The 20,352-nt window shown below is 35.5% G+C and overlaps 1 protein-coding gene across 1 annotated transcript in view; it reads right to left on the reverse strand.

Moving 5' to 3' along the window:
- Nucleotides 1-3,723: 3,723 nt before the first annotated feature.
- The window catches only part of CAPZA1 (capping actin protein of muscle Z-line subunit alpha 1), a 68,810-nt gene continuing 52,181 nt past the window's right edge, over nt 3,724-20,352 (reverse strand). The window contains exons 4-10 of the mRNA XM_037005395.2: nt 20,061-20,124; nt 15,736-15,942; nt 12,170-12,249; nt 11,454-11,532; nt 7,166-7,237; nt 5,657-5,719; nt 3,724-5,272 (exon numbers count right to left, since the gene is read on the reverse strand). Of these exons, the coding sequence (XP_036861290.1) occupies nt 5,132-5,272; nt 5,657-5,719; nt 7,166-7,237; nt 11,454-11,532; nt 12,170-12,249; nt 15,736-15,942; nt 20,061-20,124 (706 nt within the window). The 3' untranslated portion in view covers nt 3,724-5,131. The remainder of the gene's footprint in view (nt 5,273-5,656; nt 5,720-7,165; nt 7,238-11,453; nt 11,533-12,169; nt 12,250-15,735; nt 15,943-20,060; nt 20,125-20,352) is intronic.

The raw sequence follows: 20,352 nt of genomic DNA on the forward strand, positions 1-20,352 counted from the left end.
TGGGGCAGTTCACCCAGGACCTCCCCCAGACTGCCAGGGACAGGAACAAGTACGGCAGTGAGCGGCACGCGCCCCTTCCCCCGCTCCCCTACTCCGGCTTTCTGGACGCAGGGAAGGAGGCAGAAGAGCCAAAGAAGTTTGGGGGAAGAACTAAGTGCCTCTGAGATAAAAGGTGTGTACGTGTGGGAAGGACAAGGGACTCCGTCAGGACGACGTCATTACTTTTCTCTGCCACATAGGCTTCGTTAATGGGAAATGGAAAGGCTGGTGATCCCTACCCTTGAGCCACGCATTTGGGCACGTAATTACACTCCAGTCTGCATTGGTCTTTAATTAATGCTAATATATAAGTAAGGGCTGGCCCAGTCATCAAAATATTCGGTTCTGAAGAGCAACAGACTGTTATGTTAGGCAATAAATGGTTAACAGCTCCAGCATCAGTACCTGGAGAAGTGAAAGGCCGGTGCTTCCGAAGGCAGGCTATTAAAATAAAGGTGTGGGGGGCGGGGGAGTGCCCCCAACAAGCCTCATCTACTTATCCTCTGGAGTAACAAACACACAACGCTAGAATGGGGCAGATTTTTAAGTTATATAAACATTTTAACAAATATACCAGAGTTCCAAATACACCAAAGGTAAGTGCTGTTCTCCAAAGTAATTCCCTGTAAGAGGCCACACACTCATCTTGGTCTGAGGAATTCTAGAACCCAGGCCATGCTCCAGCTGAGCTCTTCCTGGCCCCAAAAGCAACTAGACCAAGGAACAACAGGCTCTAGCAACAGGAAATGCAACATCAGTGGGGACTAAGGGAAAACAGCAGGGGAAAGCATGTCTCAGAATGTAGGTCTTAGAAACTGATTTTGCAAGGTAGAGGGAAAAACCTGGACAGTAGCCAAAAAGATTTTACCATTTTTCTCCCCTAATTACCTAGTGAGGTCTGAGAGTAGTTAAGAGGGTGCACTTCTCAAAAAAGCTTTGTTACTTACCATTTCCAAACTGAATTTCTGGCTCTATTCCGCTCAGCCAATCTGTCCCCAATATTGCTAATACATAACCTCCCCACTCTTTCTGGTTAGGCCAATCTCCCTGATTTTCTTAAAACATATATAATATAGCTGTAGTATGGTCAAAACTTGGTTAAAAACGTGATGTTAAGTGGCTTTAATTACAATGGAACCTCTCTAGACCAGTGTCATCTGGAGAAATACACTTCACATGGAGTTGTAATTGTTATTTTCATGCATGGCTGTCTAGATGTCTTTATCTAGAATGGCCTTCCTTCGCACCTTTCATACCCAGCTCAGGTGAAGCCATCCCCAAATCCATCTGCACTTGTAATAACCTACTTTGAAGTAGTAAGTTTGATTTTAGTATGGGTCCAAATAGCACTGAAGGCAATCTGAAAGTAACTTTGGCCAATGATGTTACTGGAATAAACCTACAGAGTCTCTAAAGGTAATTACTTTGCAAAACTTCAAAAGCTTTGTTTTCTTTCATTGTAATTGGAATTAAATTAGAATTTAATAAATGATTTCTCTGTAATTCTAATTACTCCAATACATGGGTCCTACAATTCAGCATTAGAAGTTTCTCTAACTTTATTTCAACTAGACTATACTTCTTAAGGCAACTAGAAACGTAAATTGAAATGCTGAAATTGGCCAGTCTACAATAGACCAGAGGCTGTTAGCAGGTAGTTGATCATTATTTAGATTTGGTATTTGCCAATTCACCTACCCATTAAAACTTATTTCTAACCCCAAATCACTACTTGCAGTACCTTTGTAGTCATTCATGTACATGTGCAGGGCAGAAAATTCTAAGTTGCCCAATGTGCATGTTCCTAGTGGATGTGGAAGAAGGCAATCTTCTTGTTGCAGCCCATATTATAAACAAATGCCTTTTTGTTATCTATTTTGCAGTCACATATTTTGAATTTTCATGCTTTTCACTAGCAATTTCACTTCTAATTACCCCAAGATGATATAGTGCTTGAACTGCTACCTAGTTTTCCTAAGCAGAAAGCTGTGGTATGCTTTGGAGAGAAATCCCGTGTTAGATAAGCTTTGTTCAAGAATGAGTTACAATGCTGTTGGCTTTGAGTTTAATGTTGATAAATAAGCAATGTATGTTGAGGTGATTTAAATAGGAACACATATAAAACAGGATTATATATTGATAAATTGGCAAATATCAGAAGCTCAAAGGAACTTAACCCTGGATTTCCTCTAGGAATAATGTTTCAGTATTTGTTAATTCAGTTTCCTGACAATTTCACATAACCACAGTGAATGAGAATCAACAGTATATTATACACTATGGGAATGCTCTTTGATACATTAGATTTGAAGAGATTTGAGATTGGTTTCTGCCCTCTAATAGCTAGTATCTTTTTATACAAACCCTGTCTGTTCAAGGGAGAACTACTTATCTTAAGAGACCGTCCAGTTTTCGGTATTTACCAATCTTCCTTTCTTTCTGATTTCCCAAGTAAGCTGGCAATTCTATAAAAAATTATAAATTCGTAAGTTGGCATCAGGTATGTATCAGTCTTTTTTGAGTTTGGAAAGAATGTGCCAAATCTTGCCAAGTATTTCCTGAACCTAGTAGAGTCCAGCATCCAAGTTCTAGATCATAAAATGGAGAACAGTCACTGGAACTAGGCAATTAACGGAAGTAAAACCACCCAGACTCAAATGAAATAAACAGTCTTCAGCAGTGTAATTTCAAACCCAAGTATAGGAATGAGAACTCACAGAAAACTCCTTTCCGTCTGGCTGGGAAGCCTTCCCCCTTTGATACCACAGGCTTATTTCAGCAGTGTGTGATATGATAGACACAATTCAAGCAAATACTCTGCTGCAGGAGGTTGAAGAAGTCAAGTGTCTGCAAGACTTGGTAAGGTGGGTTCATTTCCTCCCAGTTAGACAAGTAACTAAGGGCTTTAGAGGGAGGGCCATGAGATTAAGAGTTTCTCAAAGGTCTGTACGGGATAGCCTGGAGACAGGCTGATAGAATTAATGAATTAAAAGCAAAGGCAAGAATGTTTGAATCTGTTTGCACTATAAGTACAGAATGTAATACAGAAAATATCTCTCAAAAAGGTGGGACTTTGAACTGGCCTTAGATGGAAGATGAAGCACTAAAACTCCTCTGGTTCTCCGTTGGGACCAAAATAAAAGCCTTTCCTACATGTCTATAGCTAAATCAGGCTTATATGAAAGGAAAGCAGCATTTAGAGTTAAGTCACCGTGAAGTATTACCCAAGTTCAAGGTATAGGGAATTCTTCTTTTGCCAGCCTAGTGACTACAACCATACTTTCTTGCTTTCTGAGTGATAGACAGTGAAGGTAACTAGATTTTTCCTTTGGACAGAAATGGAAAACCTGAAACAAAACTTAAGAACCACCTGCAGTCTGAGTGAAGAGTAGTATGATACACAGAGACACTGCACAAACTTAAAAAGGAGGAGGGGTCTGTTCTTTGAATGTCTTTGGATATATCCTGAATCCATAATAGTTTAAGGCAGGAACCAATTTTCAGAAACCCTGAACATTCTCATCAAATAAGATCAAATAGAGTTCCACATCTTACCTTGAGTACAAAGGTTGAAGAGATCATCAAAAAGTTGAGACTCAGACAATTAAGAACAAAACAGGTATATTTCTATTGGACTATCTGATACAGAGGACAGTGTGGTATGGATGGATAGTATGAATGACAAATAATACAAATATATTTTATTTGAAATAAACAAAAATGCTTATACAGCTGAATGGGTCACTTGGAAACATACTCTTGCTTGACTGTATTACTGAACAAAAACAAAGCTGAAGCACAAACACCCTTCTTTTTTGACATATATTTGGATATAGGTAGGAAGACACTACTTGGTTTTTAAAAACTGACCTTCCTTTAAGGCCTGGTCATAGAAGTGTAAACAATGTAAATGAATCCATCATTACCAGCTGTCATATCGTATCTATGTCACCTGTCTATTCTGAGATCACACATATACCTGCCAATATACCTGGGAAGGGTTGCTATATCACAGTTACATTTGAGTTTTTGGCAGGCAGGATGGAGGAAGAGTAATCTGGAAGAAGTTTTACATCCTATTTGGAACAAATCAATAGTAACAGGTTAAATAACAGGTTACAATAGAAAGATACTGCCTGAAAGTTATCCTTGTCACTTTGGTTCATTTTTAGTTTTTGTGATTTACACAGTTAACTCATTTGCTTTTATAGTATAACTCGCCACAAAGTATTAAAGCACAAGGTACCTATTATTCCTTCAACATCTACATTTTTCAAGTCTTACACTCAATTACATCCCTAGTGTATCAGCAGTTCTTGAATATTAAAAAAAATAATAGATGGGTAAAACTCTTCTAAAAATGCAGATGTCTACAACTATAATGAGATGGGAAGGAGACAATGAAGAGAGGGAGAAAAGTAAACACGTTCATGTGCAGGTAATGTGGTTCAAGTCTTTGGATTTAAAAACAACCTCCCCAAAGAAGCTGGCTATAATGGAACTTACAGAAAACTCCCTTTGTCACCCAAAAAGGACATGAAAAGCCCCAATCCAAACTTTTGAAAACTAGTTAATAAGATGCTATAAAAGATAATTAAAGTGGTCAGAGGGAGAAGGATAAATGTGTCTTCCATTCAGCTATAGTTTGTAGCATTGCCTCTTTAGCTGTTGGTGGATCAGTAAAAATCACTGAAGTACCAGAAGTGCTTTGAAGGATAGGGGCAGAAAAGTACAGAACATATTACCTGTCAATATTGTACAGAATATATTACCTGTCTGTAACAGGGCTTCATGGATAGGAAATTTTTCTAAACAGTCAAATGACTCTAGGATAGATCTCTCTCCATCATTAAATGTGGCAGGAAAAGAAAAGACTTACAAGTAGATATAATGAAAACACAAAATTACAAGGTAAAGAACGCAAAAGAATCAAGACAATGCTATAGGTTCAACAGTATTCCATGAGGCTAGAAAACTGTTAATTTTGAAAGCCCTAGCAAAATATCACTCTTGTTTATAAATCACTTATTTATCATATGACTGTACGTTGAATCCTTTCTTTCCGGGTACTGAAGAAGCCTACATTCAGCCGTTAAGCATTCTGCATTTCTTTGCCAATCTTGTAGCTGAGTATCTTGTTCCAGTCGATTTTGGTGCGGGTAACTGGAAGCTGCCGGCGCAAGGCCTTGAATGTGGTGTCTGACATTGTTTGATAGTTTTCACTAATAGCTGTCTGCAATAGATAATTGATGATAAGTTGCTTAAACAGAAAGAGGATGGTTGTGAATAGGAAAGTAACTCTGTAGTCAAAAGGACATGCTTGTGTCTTCTAAGAAGGACAGATAGAACCATATATTCCTAGTGAGCTCCTCTCCAACCTTGGAAGCAGGTTAAGCACACCTACATTGTTTCTACAGCTAGGGCTATAGTCCCTTCCATTGTTGAAATCTTGAATATAAGAATGCCAAGTTGCAAGGTCTGCAAAGTCTCCACACTTAGTAACACTGAACAACACATATATTTATGTCAAAACAACAAACAAAAGTCTAAACAAAACATGGTAACAGCAAAATAATAAGGTACTAGATCTAGCAAACTTAACTCCAAATCGTCTTACCTGATACTCATTTTCTGCATGCTCTATGATTTTAATAAACTCCTTGGCGGTTTGGACTTCATTCTAATGGAGAGAGGGAGAGGGGAAAATATGAACTTTTAAAAATGTGTAAGCCATGAATAAAAAGATACTGAAAAGGAGCCCACCTAACTAACATTTGTGTAACAATTTAGTTCAAGTGTTCCCATGTACATTACCTTCTTTGATTCTCACAACCACCCTGTGAAGGAGAGCTGTTACTTATCTTTACTTCCACTTTGCAGGCTAGAAAAAGGAATCCTCTATGTCATTTGACCAAAATTACAGGTTTTGAACGATAAAGATGGGATCCAAATGCAGGTCTTCACCAAAAACCTCACATTCTTTTCAAAGTACCACAGTATGCCCAAAAGACATCATTATCATGTCTTTAAATTTTATGCCTTGAAAAGTATCTTTGGTTTAAGATGATATAAACAATGCCCCCAGAGACATCAGTCATATATGTTAAGCTGATATATTTCTCTATTTGCTACTTTGCTGAACCAACCAATCACATTTTGCTTTACATGACTCAGGTACAAAAGGGATTGAATCTTTCTTCTATTCACGATTAAGTACAACAGAATTAAAGGGGTTAAGATTTCCTGCAAAGAGTAGCAGTCCCAAAATTCTTGCAAATAGTCAAACCTATTTTCTATTCTTATAGTAATACTAAGACATTGATTCATCTTTTTCACTCTTGCTCTCGTGTGTGTACGAAACACACAGAAGCTACATGATGTATGATGACTCTACTTTGAGGCTGATGGAATGTTTCACGTGAAGCACATAGGAAAATCCACTTGTCTTTTATTAAGTCAGACATTATACAATTTGTGGAAATGTAAATCAATGCCATTCTTTTCACTAGTTTTTTTTTTTTTGGGTTTTGAAAATAGTTTTTTTTCCATGAAAATGATGTTTAGGTTAAAAAGTAATATGGTTTACTATTTTTAATTAATGAATATTTTTGACATTTCTGTTTTAATTTCTTGTAAGGTAAATATTGGTAGATATAACATACATAAAAGCTATTGAGGCTGCTCAACAATTTCTGGGAATATAAACAAGTATGAGAATGCACCTTCTTTCCAGGTACAGAATCCAATCCTTTTTGACTGAATATTCCTAACAATGTTCAATTTCTATAAAGATATGAATGCAGCCCTGTAAGATTTAGTTTGGCAAACTTTCCTTTCTTCCAGTATTTACTCATTGAAGGTATTGCTGTACTTGAGAAAAATCTCACAAGAAAGAGAAAGAATGAAGCTTGAATTCTCTAAAGCCATCACCACTATTCTACAGTATATTATTATCCATTATATTATTCTAAGTCAAAAACTGTGACCTAACAGCGTTAGTTGATTATATACTCTCATAAGCTGCCAAAATCAAAGTGTTGGGGAAAAAAACAGAATTTCTAGTGGCAGAATCAATACTCAGATCAGTATTAAAAAAAAAAGAAAAACAAAGGCATTCCACACTCACCGAAACAGTTACTGAATCCTGTACATCTTTATGACTAACCAACTGAACATTGCCATCTTCATAATAGTGCACCTGTGTGAGATAATGTTTGAGCAAGTTTATGTGTAGTTCATAAAGAAAATCATTGCTTGGGGTTGAACCCCAGGTCTTAAACCATCCCCAACCTTTACCAGCTCAGAGTGAATAATTAATATGACCGCTGGTAATTTACAATGGTGGGATTAAAATTCACAGAACATTTACATTTAAGATTTCTCTTTCCTTAGCAGGGAAACTGGTGAAGTTCAACAGCTATTACCTGCATACTGCATTCCAGGAACTGTGCTAGGCATGTGAATACAAAGATCTTAAAGACTCCACTCTTAACAGTATTAACATAATTCAAATGAAATAATTGAAAATTAGTTTTTCTCTGTGAAAACCAAGGAATTTTAATGGATCTTAATCCCTTATGCATTTCTCCGTATATTCGGTAAGGAGATCTGACCAGGTACAATAAAGCTTAATGGAGGGTTAAAGACAGGATTTAAAAAGAAATAGTTTATCTACTGGCAAATTAGACTACAAAACAACACAAGACAAAAGCAGTTCTGAGTACATAATGTAAAATGGGGTTGTACAATTACGAAAACAATTAGCAAGAAGGAGGGGTACACAAGAGAGACTAGTGAACCAACGACGCATTAAGGGTCAGGAAATTTTGGCAACTTACAAGACAGATTCAGTCACTTTAATATGGCTACAAATTGGCCATATATAATAGGATGAGAATATCCTTTGTGAAATGCACTTGAACAGGGTCTTGAAACAGGAGTTGTCACCTAAGTGGACAAGTAGAGAAGGGTATCTAGCAAGGGGATTAAAAAAAGTACAAGAGAATGAAGCACAACTGTTTTAATTTAGGGAGGAACAAAGAACTCACTGTGGATGACTGTGTGGAAGGAAGAGTGGCAGGAGACATTGCTATGAAGTAAGTTGCAGATAGACTGAGAAAAGCAAAACACCTTATAAACCATGTTAAGAATTCAGACTATCCTGTTACAGGTGATAGGGACTCAGAAGGGAAAGTTTTACAAAGATTACATTTCCCTTATGAAGAAAATAAAGTGGATGGAGTTGACTTTGAGGGCATAATGCAGAATAGCAGTTCAGGTAATGCCTGTTTCTTTCATCTAGTCAATACTACCAGGAGACATTTGATCAAAAGGAAATGTTTTTAGAGGTAAAGCAGAAAAGGAGAAGAAAGGAGCAACAACCTGCACTACTACAGCTGTTAGTATTTACTTTATGTTAGGCACTATGCAGAACATTTTACTTATTACATTTATTATCTCATTCAATCTTTGCAAAAATTCTGCAATTAGGGACTAATATTTTCCCTATTTTACAGATGAGGAAACTGAGGTTTGAGGCAGTTTCACAATAATCTACCCATGTTCACATCCTAATAGGAGGAGTCAGGATCTGAATTAGGTCAAATTCCAGAACTAAAACCCTGTGTGATGTGCATAATATAGTATCTCCCAATTCTGTTTTGTCAAAAAGTTACAAACTCACTGATTCAGATAGAAATAAGGTGTCTCACTGGTGAGATACTCTTCTAAATTTTTATTAGAAGGGAATAAAAACAGCTAAGCATCTTCTTGGCAGAAACCTTGATCCTATTAGCAACAAAGGACTTCCCCTAAGCAACATGAACCCACTACAAGATCTTGTTGATTAAGGTACCAAAAAGAAAAAAGGTGTCTTCCCTAATGGGGACAAACAGCTGACTGTCCAGATGGGAAGAGAAATTAGATTTTCCATGCCCTTCTAAAAACCCTTAGATTTTATCTTTTCCCTTTATAAAAAAGGAAGACAATTTGAGAATATACTGAAAAAGCAAGGAGTTGAGAAATGCCTGTAATACTTACATGCAAAGAATCAGTACAACAAATATTTGGGCAAAAAAAATATTGGGATAATAATGACAACACATAAAAGCTAAAATTACAAGACAAGGACAAAGATATTCAGTACATAGGTGAGTCATATCCATGCACTAATTTTGTTTTTGAACTAAGAAACTGGAAGTCCAGAGGCTATAAAGAACACTAGAGGAAAGGAATGAGTATAAACAGAATGGGAGATATTAAGAAAGAAACAAGAACTTGTATATATTTGAGACATTTCTCAGAACCCACATAAAGGAAGGTGCTATGCAGGGCTTATCTTTTTTTGTCCAAGAATAAAGACTATGCAATTGGTTTGAACTTTTATTATGTTTCCTAAGAACTAGGACAAGGATAGGAATACAGGATAAGGCCAGTAAGTCTGTTTATGAACCCAACTGAAAATTCTAAAAATATTAATTTCATTATCGAATACACTAATGACAAATTAAGCTTAAAAGTCTGTTTTAAAACAAAAATTTTTTTCCTTTTTTTTGGTGGAGAAGGGTATGAGTGGGTCAGACTATTTTGCAGAAGGGTGTGTGGGAGGAGTTAGAGCACTTGGGAGGACAATGAAATCCAGTATCCTCAGCTTGGTGAGAATCTCCTAAGCTTCAGTCACCAAAAGCAGCAAAACACTTTCTAGGTCTCATCTGGTCATAAAAACTTCAACATGACTTTCATCAATGTAAATCTTCAGAGATTGTTGCCTTCCCAGAACTACCCTTTTGCCTAAAGAATAACCAAAGGGCTAAACATCTTAATAACTTCTCCAAATTATCACTTGATTTTTAAAAAATACATAAATCAAGTAAGCCTCTTCCCAAAGTGGGATCAGATAATCTGGTTAAAAGGTGTAAGTAAGGTCTGAGTTCAAGCCCTGCTGTAAGTCTTATCAGAAACTATCATCCTCTTAAATAAATCTGCATTAAAAAGCTGAAACACAAGTAACTGTTTCCTTCTAGAAGGAAAATAAATTTACTTATATAAGTTTATAGTAAGCTGCCTGGTTAATGCAGACAGCATTGTTACAAGAGGTAATAAATAGCACTAGACTATTCATAGATATGATTAACAGAAAAGGAAAAATGTATTGTCTTGGGATGGGATCCCCCAGAAGCAGACCCCAAGATACAGATTTGCAAGGAAATTGTTTATTTGGGAGGTAATTTCAGGAAGCACAGCAAGGAATGAGGAAGTGAGACACAAGGGAAAGAAGTCTAACAGGTGCACTAATGAGTAGGTTACAGCTGTGGAGAGTGGACTCTGGAGGACTAAGTAGAACATCCTTTCATGTTCAACCTGAAAGGTGAGGACACTGGCATATTTATCTACCAGCTCCTGTAGGGCTCTCAGGGATGCTCCAGAACTGTGAACTTAACACTTCCAGCTTGCCTCATTCAAGTTCGGTATGCTCCTGTGGCCAGGAAAAGCTACCAGGAAGAGAGTGGCAGCTAGCTACAGCAGGAAGCTATCAGTATGATGAAAAGAGTAGGCACGGACAACATCTACTAAAATTTTTTTTTATTAAATCATACCATTAAAAAAGGCAGTTCTTTAAATAAAACAAGACTTAGCACAATGTAATATACAACTGGGTATCAATTTTCTCAGTTATAAGTATTTAATCTAACCTCAGAGTTAATTGGGCTTAAGAATTAAATCACCCTGAGTTTTGAAAGTCAGACCTCTGCTAGCTTATCAAAAGACTTCAATCCAGACAGGTATCAAGTAAGTTAACAAACTCCTTGTTCACCCACCTATCTGACCTGACACCAACATTAGAAATCTGCTCTGCTTGGTTACTTATGTTCCACAACATGACAACACTTGGCCATTCTCTCAAGTTCCTGTTTTATTTACTTGATTTTAAAACTTTATATCATCACTATAAAAAATAAAACAACAAATCCACTCATGTAGCTTTCTTCAAAACTTAAAAGTGTATATACATATGTAAATGAGATAATATACATGAAAGACCCTAAGAAAGATACAGTAGTTGCTTAACTGTCACTTCTTACTGGCTATTTTTTTTCTTCTTTCCTAGAATTGCTAGGAAAGATGATTTGATGATTCCTGGAAAGATCTTAGGTAGTCTTTGAAGGAAAAATGAAAGATAACAAGCAAACAGTATACTCTACTCCACAGGACTATTCTTCATTAACCCAGAATAGCTCTTTATTTAACTATTTCCCTAGGAAGGAGGCTTTTATTTCTATTCACTACCATTCATCTCCCTTTGCATCTACATATGGTTGTTCCTTATTTCTAACACCAGAACAAATACAAAACTTGTATGTTCGTTTTAAAGATGTGACATTTTAACATTGCCTATTAACATGTGCGGATCTCACCTGAATCTTAAGTACTCCAACCACCTGGGCTGTAGGTGGTGTGATGGTGAACTTCCACTCTGATCTCCAACGACCATTCCTATTAAAACGCACATAAACAATACTGCAGAATTAGCAATAGGCATAAGAAAGAGGTGGTTTGCCTCTGAGGCAGAGAATTTGGGAAAGAGAAAAAAAAAAGAAGTCATATTGAGTTTGACAAATCTGAGGCCTTTTCCACTCATATGTAAGTTTGTATCCAGGCAGCCTATCTTAAGTCTTTTTTAAGTTATTTTGACTTTTCATTTTTCATCTTAGAGTAGAAAACCATGCCTATTCTGTTCATGGGAGGCTCCTCTATAAACAAATATGGGCCACTGAATTATTCAATTAACTCACATATTATTAAACAAAACCAAGTAAAATTCAGACCTTCAACAGGGCACTTTATTAATCACTATTCTCACTCAATATAAGAGTACTTTTCAAAAAGACAGCCTGCAAAATCTTAGAACTGGGAAGAATCTAAATGATCATGTCTAAATCTCTTATTTTGCAGAAGGGGCACTGAAGTCTCCCACTGAAGTCAAATACCTCATTCCAAGAGTTAAATAAAAAACCTAACTGCTCAAAGGATTAAAAGATTAGAACTCTCAGATTAGAAGTCTCAACTGCTGGTTCCATTTCATTCTAATATAAAGTTAGATACAAACAGAAGATAACATCTACTTTCTTACCAGAAGTTTTTAGGCTGAAACTGGTGGCTTTCAATACATGCAATAATGGTCTGTTGCCCATCTATAGTTTTAGCATAAACCTATTGGTTAAAACAAAAAAAGTTAGACTCTGAAAACATATTAATCTAAATTATAAACACTATACTAATTAAGCAGTGTATCAAATCCTGGGAGGAGACAACAAATCAGACAGGATAAGCTTACATCTCACAAGTGTTGATGAGATATGACACACAGCACACCACCTTAAATTCTAGGAGACAGTGGCATAATGAATAGAGTGAAATATACTTCTGGTTCAGGGTACCAGGGAGGTGCCAGTCAGACTGGGCCTTACAAAACAGATGAGATTTTGGCAAGCAGAGACTGAGAATAAAGAGTCAACACTTCAAGCAGGAAACTGGGGGCTTGTTAAGTAAATGGCAATTAGTTCTGACACATTAGAGGGTGTGTGTGAAGTAGACTAGTGGGAGACAGTACAGAATGGTAGATTTAGGTCATGTAACAGTAGATATAAAAGTCTGGACTTTATTCTACAGGCAACGGACAGACACCAAAACAACATGACTAGAACTATTATTTTGGGGGAATAATTAGTAATGGTACACAGAGTAAATGGAAGAAAAGCTGAAAGTTGGGTAGGAGGCCCCAGAATTAATCTAGGCAGTAAGTTAAGAGCAGTATCAATGGGTATCAGGATGCAGAAACACAATCAAAAGTCGGTAACCATATATTGCAAACAAAGGGCAAATGACAGGAAGGAGCCAAAGTACTTGCATGCTTGGGTGACTAGAAAGATGGTGGTGTTATTAATAAACTGGAAAATTCAGATGGAAATATACAGTTAGTAGTTAGAAACACCAACTGTTCCTTGGTGTGGAGAAGGTGAACAGAAATACAATCACCAAGAAAAGCAAAAAGTTAACTAAATAGCACTTTATAGTCCACGAATGTTTTTGCATGCCTTTTACTTTGCTCTAATCTGGTTGAAACACTGTTACCATCTATAGATAATAAAGTTGAAGTTCACAGAGCTTCTTGCCCAAGGTCATTCAGAAAGTAAGGGGGTAAAGGTAAAACCCAAACCCACTGCTTTTCTAACAACAAATTCAGCTACTTTCCCTACATTAAATAAACTGAGTTTTCAAAAGAGAAAAACACAGCAATGGGGAATGCCTACTTTACAAAGGCAGGGGAAAAAAATACGTAGAGACAGAGTAAGAATAATTAGAGGGTGCTAACACAGCAGTCTAAGCAAAAGATAATTTGTAGAAGTAGCTGGTTAGCCTCAGTGTGAAGTGCAATTCAGAAATCAAGGACCAAGGACATGACACTGGGTCAGGCAATTTAGGAACCATTAGTAAACTCAGAGAGCAGTTTCTGCAGAATAGGTACCAAAGCCAAAATTCACAGGGTTAATAAGTGGAAAAGTAATGAGGAAATGGTACTAGTAGGAGCAGAATGCTCCCTGGTTTGTTTGTGTGGGAGAGTTTGTCAGGGAGAGATGAGGGAAGTGGAAGAGGTTAGAAACAGAAGAATGAGAAGTTATCTTTAAAGAGTATCTTAAAAAACTGAGGAAAAGGTTTTTTTCCCCTTTTAATGACAGAAGAAATAAAAATATTTGTAAAGTAAAGAGAAATACGAAGTCACAGAAGACATTGTGAAGTAGATAGGATAGTATGAAAGCAAGCATTAAGAATCCTTCCTTCCTCAGATTTAAGCACAAAGGGAAGAAAGAAAAGATTTCTGAGTGTGGAAGGAAGTGAAATAAAAAGATTTCATATCAGTCTCAATCATATTAAAACATGGGGGATTAGATGCCTGTCTAAGGACAATGGGAAAGGTTTGGAATACACTATATAGAAAATGTCCTAGGGAATATTGAGATGAAATTAATAATTACTAAGCAGAAGAGCTGAGGATATAAGACACTTGGGTACAGTAGACATTGTTGGAACAATTCCATGACTTTCTGCAGCTCATTTGTTACTTAAGAGAAGTGAGAAAAGGACACAGTAGGGTTACTGTGTGGCAACTCTCCAAATTAAGCATTAATGACAAACTGTGATTAGTTAACAAATGATACATTGAAAGTCAATTTCTAAAAGGGCCTATATCATGTCTTCTTTTGCAAATACTGGGTTCCAAAAGGGAATTCTGTACTACCTATATACCATAATAGGTTTTCTACATTATATTAAAAAAACCCAAACATATATTTATAATGATATCCAAACATTTATGCAGAGCTTAGTTCGTGCCAGGCACTTGCCAGGCACATTATACGCATTATTAACTCATTCAACTTTCATAACAATCTTATGAGGTAAGAACTATTAGTTCCATCTTACAGATAAGAAAATGATTCAGAAATGTTAAATAATTTGCCCAAGGTCACACAACTAGTCAAATGGTAGGGCTGGATTTCACACTAGTTAGTATGGCAAATATTAACAAATATTCTATAATGCTACTTAACTCTTTATCATCAATTATTTAAAATATTCTAACCAGCATCTTAACAATATGCCACAATTTTACAAAGGAGAAATCATAATAGAACCAAATTTATCTTTAGAGCCAAAAGATAGTAAAGTTGAGTTACCCTTGATTTTTAAAAAACTGTTCAAATACTTTGACTATTCAGTGAAAACACCTAAAGTAGATAGAAGTAGATTTCTGTAAAAATACCTATACCAAAATGTCCTAAGTATGGCCAATAGCTCTCCTAACAATCTTAATTTACCTTTTACCCATGTCTAAGCTAAAGACCTTTAAAAACTTTTTTTTGATAGGTGTTAAGGCAATTTCTGATGAGTAAGTAAGACAGCAAATGTACAATAGGATACACGGAGATTTGAAACGTTTATGCACTGGGATTTTATTTTCTATATAAATCTTCCATTTAGGATAAAGATGTATATATACACAATGGTATATTATTCAGCCATAAGAAGAAAACAAATCCTATCATTTGCAACAACATGGATGGAACCAGAAGGTATTATGCCCAGTGAAATAAGTCAGGTGGAAAAAGACAAGTACCAAATGATTTCACTCATTTGTGGCGTATAACAACAAAGCAAAACTGAAGGAACAAAGCAGCAACAGCATCAGACTCCAAGAAGAGACTAGTGGTTACCAAAGTGAAGGGGTTAGGGAGGTGGGTAGGGAGGGAGGGAGAAGGGGGTTAAGGGGCATTATAATCAGCACACATAATATACAAAGAAAAGGCAGTATAGCACATAGAAAACGAGTAATAACTCTATAGAATCTTACTACGCTGATGAAGTGACTGCAATGGGGTGTGTGGGGGGGGGTACTTGATAATGTGGGTGAATGTTGAAATCGTAATGTTGTCCATGTGAAACCTTCACAAGATTGTATATCAATGATACCTTAAAAAAAAATCTTCCATTTATACCCCTTTCAAAAATGATTTAGGAATTAAATGCAGAGGCAACTAAGAAGAAAGAATTGATGTTTGGGTAGCAAAAGCTCCCAGATGTTAAGGTGAGTATAAGACATAAAACACTCTCTAGTAATGAAGCACGCAGATACTTAACAGTACAGAAGCCATTGGAATAATGATCTTTCACATAGGCCCTTAAAGCACTGTCACAGGATTCTCTCCAAGACTTCAGACCTCCATCTGCTTCCTCTGGCTGGGGGTCACTTGCTTCTTTCCGTAAGTGATCAAACTTAAAGGAAATTTTGTTTCTTGGATCTAAAAATCTGCTATTACTCAGGTCACCATGTTCTGTAATTAAAACCTTTCAAAGAATAATTACAAATATGAGTAAGTCTGTAAGAAAGACAGTTCTTGTCATATTTTACAAAATAAATAAAAATTCTAAAGAAGACAGTTTAACTTTTCAAATTTCACTTCCATATCGATTTTTCAATCAAGTTGTATTTTTATCCTTCTTAAAATATTATGTTTATGGGTAAGTCACGTTTAAATAGCAACATTTCCCCCATCCTTAACAATACCCTTCATTTCTTGGTTTCTGTCCTAATACATTACCTATGTATGTACTTTATATATGGTGTAGTAACAACTTATATGTACCCTTTTAATTTCATGAAACTTTTCAACTCATTATACTTAGCATTTAAAATCGGTATTATTTTACATGGTTCAAAAATGAAAAAAATAAAACAAAATGAAGTCTTTTCCTCACCTCTCTCCCATCCACCAAATTTTTAACAAATTTCTCCTTCCCCTCAAGGTAACTGACTTTATCAATGTAGAGCAAGGTGGGCATGCATTCAGGCGATATTTGTTTTTGTAAATAAAGTTTTATTGAACACAGCCCTGCTCCTTTGTTTCTGTATTGTGTAAGGTTGCTTTCTTGCTAAGGAGAGTTGAGTAGTTAAGAATGACTCCATGTCCTGCAAAGCTGAAAATATCTACTATCTGGCCTTTCACATAAACAAATTTGCCAATTCCTGATTTAGAGCATTCCTTCAGCATTTCTTTTATACAAATACAAGCAAACATGAATATGTATTTTAATTTCCCACTCTTTTACATAAGAAATAGCATACTGTACTTTTTAACTTAACATATCTAGATCTTTCCATATTAGTACTGTTTGAAAGCTTCATTGTTTTTTATTACAACTGTGTATTTCTCCATTGTATAGATGTACAAAAATTTATTCAACCAATCCCCTATTAATGGATAACTGGATCGTTTCCAATCTTTTGCTATTATGAATACTGCAATGAATATCCTTATGTGCGCATTATGTATGAATTATGTACATGTGCCAAGTATTGTGGGATAAATTCCCTGAAGCAGGACAACTGGGTCAGAGGATAAATGCATTCATAATTTTGACAGACTGACAAACTGCTTGCTCTCATAGGATGTTGTACCAAGTTACAAGCCCAGTATCAACAGAAATTTTAATTGGCATTTCTTTTTACTTTTTAAAAAGTCATTTATATTTTCTCTTCTGTGAACTGTTCATGTCTTTTGCTTACTTTTTTATGGGGTCTTTGGCCTTTTCTATCTAAACTCTTTGTTAATTAGGGAGAGTAACCATTTGCATGTGTGAGTTCCACATATTTTTCCTTAATTTGCTATGTCTTTTGACAGATTTACCATTTTTAATTACATAATATTAATATGCTACAGTATACTTTCCGAATTGAAGGCAGGTTTAATCTATTCATATTTTCCACTACTGAAAGTTAGTATAAATTTTGGAAAAAGTCCTGTTTTTGAGGTTCTTGTTCTTATTAGCAGACTACTCTTAAGAAGCTTGTTTATAATGACAGTAAAAACAGTATATGTAACTATTTTCTTAGTCTTACCCTTAAAGATTTATTATAATTTTGCAACTTTTATAAACAAAAAGTAAATATATTCACATTACAATTTTAATCTGTGCTTCCTTAATTACTATTACCAGGTAATCTAGCACTTTTCCAAGTCTGCTTAGTATTCTCCAATTGGGTGCAACTGGTTCATGTCTGTTGCTCATTTTCCCACTGAACTCTTAGCATCATCCTTAGGTATTTGAATAACCTTTATCTATATGTTTGAGGTACATATTTTCTTTAAGTCTCATTTTTAAAACTTTTCATTATGCAGAAGTCACTTTCATAAACTTTTCTAATGTTTCATCATTACTCAAGGTAATTCCATTTTCTATTATATTTTTGTTTAAAAAATTAGTTAACCTTTAAACTTCACATGCAATTAATCGAGGTATATAGTTAGCACTGGAATTCAGTGTTAGATCAGTCTCATAAATTTTATCATTTCTTTTCCCCTTCTGTTTTATGATACTTAGTTTAAGGGCTCTATGGTCATTGCTTTCTGTCTTTATGTTTGCTATTTGCTAGCATTAGTCTTCCCCTTCATTGTTGTTCTTGTCAGAATAATCCTATACTACAATTTTCATACCAATTGTATGAAATCTATTTGAAAAACAAAGTTTCTCATATCATTTAGATTTCTATTCAGATAAGCTTTCCATACTATATTTCTTCTTCAGAAACATGGCACTTAAAACTATTTAAATTTCTATTTATTTCTGATTAAAATGTGTGTGCGTGTGTATGTGTGAACTGGGTGGCAGACTCTTGCTAGTGTCCTATACAATATCCATTCTTTTCTTTTTCCTTACCATGAGAATCTCAAAGGTCATCAAGAATGCAATGCGTCCAATTAAAAGAATGACACTTCCCAGCTAGGAGCGATAAGGTGGTAGGTATGTCTTCTGGCAATGATTTATCAGTGAAAGATGCCAAAAGAGCCAATAGCACCTTTTGCACCTTCTGCCTTCTTTCCTCGAAAATGGATTTGGTGTTCAGAAATGGAGCAGCTATCTTGACAACATAATAATGAAAACTATACTTAAGGATGGCAGAATAGAGAGCTAGAAGCAACTTGGGTCTCTGATTACATCTTGGAGCTACCATAATAGCCCTGAATATTACTCTGGACTTCTTACATGACAAAATAAAATCTCTAGGTAACCCACTGTAGTTGATTTTTTGTTATATGCAGTGATGGCATCCATGGTTACTAATACTATGGTAATAGTAATGCATACATCTTCCCTTATTTTAATGTCCAGGTCCTGTTTTTCTATTCTTGTTATGGCTAAGAATATAATCTCCTTTTGACTACATTTTAAAGCTTGCCACTACTAGTATATGGGAATGTTCTTGTGTCATGCACTTGGACACAGACCTTATTATTTCAATAATTCCTCTATATTTTTAAAGTATACAATATCATTTACAAGCAATACTTATCATTTATTTCCCCATATTCTTTATCTTTTATGCTTGTAATTAATGTAATTTTCATTGAGGAAATTTAGAAAAATATAAACCAAAACAAACAAAGCACAACAAGCAAAACAAATTCCAGGAATCCTGTAATCCCAACACATAGAATTAACATTTTGGTGTATTATTTCCCCACAATTCCTTTTCTATGCACATATATATACTTCTTCAATCTCTAAGATGCACACATTCCCCCACGATTTGACATCTCATAAAATGGAATGCACCTTACATATGAAGGCATCTTAGGGCTGTCATAGTTTAACTGGCAGACTTTCTTTCTTAGAAGTACAAAAAATAATCTTTCACAGAAATTAATATGCACTGGTTCTACTACAGTGTAACTGTGTATTTAAGTATCTATTTAAAAAATAAACCAAAATAATTCTACATATGCTGCCTTATGTTTTAGCTTAATATATTATGAACATCTTCCCAGATAGTATTTTTTATCAGTTTTTAATGGCCATATAGTATTTTGGTCTACAGATATTTAATTTAATGTTGGACATTTAGATTGTTTCCAATTTTTCACTATTAGAAACTTGCTTCAAATAATTTTTTACACATTTATATTAATTATTTCCTTAGGATAAATTCTGTGGACTTGTGGGTTCAAAGGGGATTCAGACTTTTAAAGGGAATTAGGGTATTTAGTGCCATATTGACTTTGAAGTATACATTAGTGAATTTGCAAGGATCTGTTTTACAAAATTAATAACTATGTCCTAATGGGCATATTTGCTTTGTTCCTCTATTTGAAGGGGAATGCCTGTTTTCCCATTAAATACAATGTCTCTTGTTAGTCTTACCAAGAAGTAGAGACAGCTGGAAAACCTGTGTAAAACTCAACTCCTTTTATTTTAACTGTTCTTGTTAGGGACAGCTCTCCTTTCCTGTCAAAGAAACTCCTAGTATTGTCAGAGAGAGAACAATTTCCTAACATGTAGAATATTTACAAAAGCTATGAAAATTATGACATAAATTTATTTAGCATCTTATCTTCAGACATCTGCTTTAGCTGATAGGATTTCTACTACCCTCCAGGCATAGCCTATTTAATAGGAGCAATTATTACCTGGTCTTCATATCCTTCTATCTTCACAGGTGTGAACTGATCCATGTTATACTGGGCAAATGCACTGTTTTTTTAAGGAGTTAAAAAAAAGAGACAAAAAAAAAAAAAAAAAGAAAGGGGGAGAGAAAAATTATATATAAATAAACACAAAAGGTAGTTCACATACTAGCAAAAGAGAATGTGAAAACACTTTTTTTTTCCCCAAAAGGTGCTTTTCCTTTTCTCTCCTGACAGCTAGTGTTAACATAATGCCTTTTGGCTTTCTGAAGGAACTCCTTTCCACAGAGATCTC

Source organism: Manis javanica, chromosome 4, assembly GCF_040802235.1.
Source record: "Manis javanica isolate MJ-LG chromosome 4, MJ_LKY, whole genome shotgun sequence".
Classification (NCBI taxonomy): domain Eukaryota; kingdom Metazoa; phylum Chordata; class Mammalia; order Pholidota; family Manidae; genus Manis; species Manis javanica.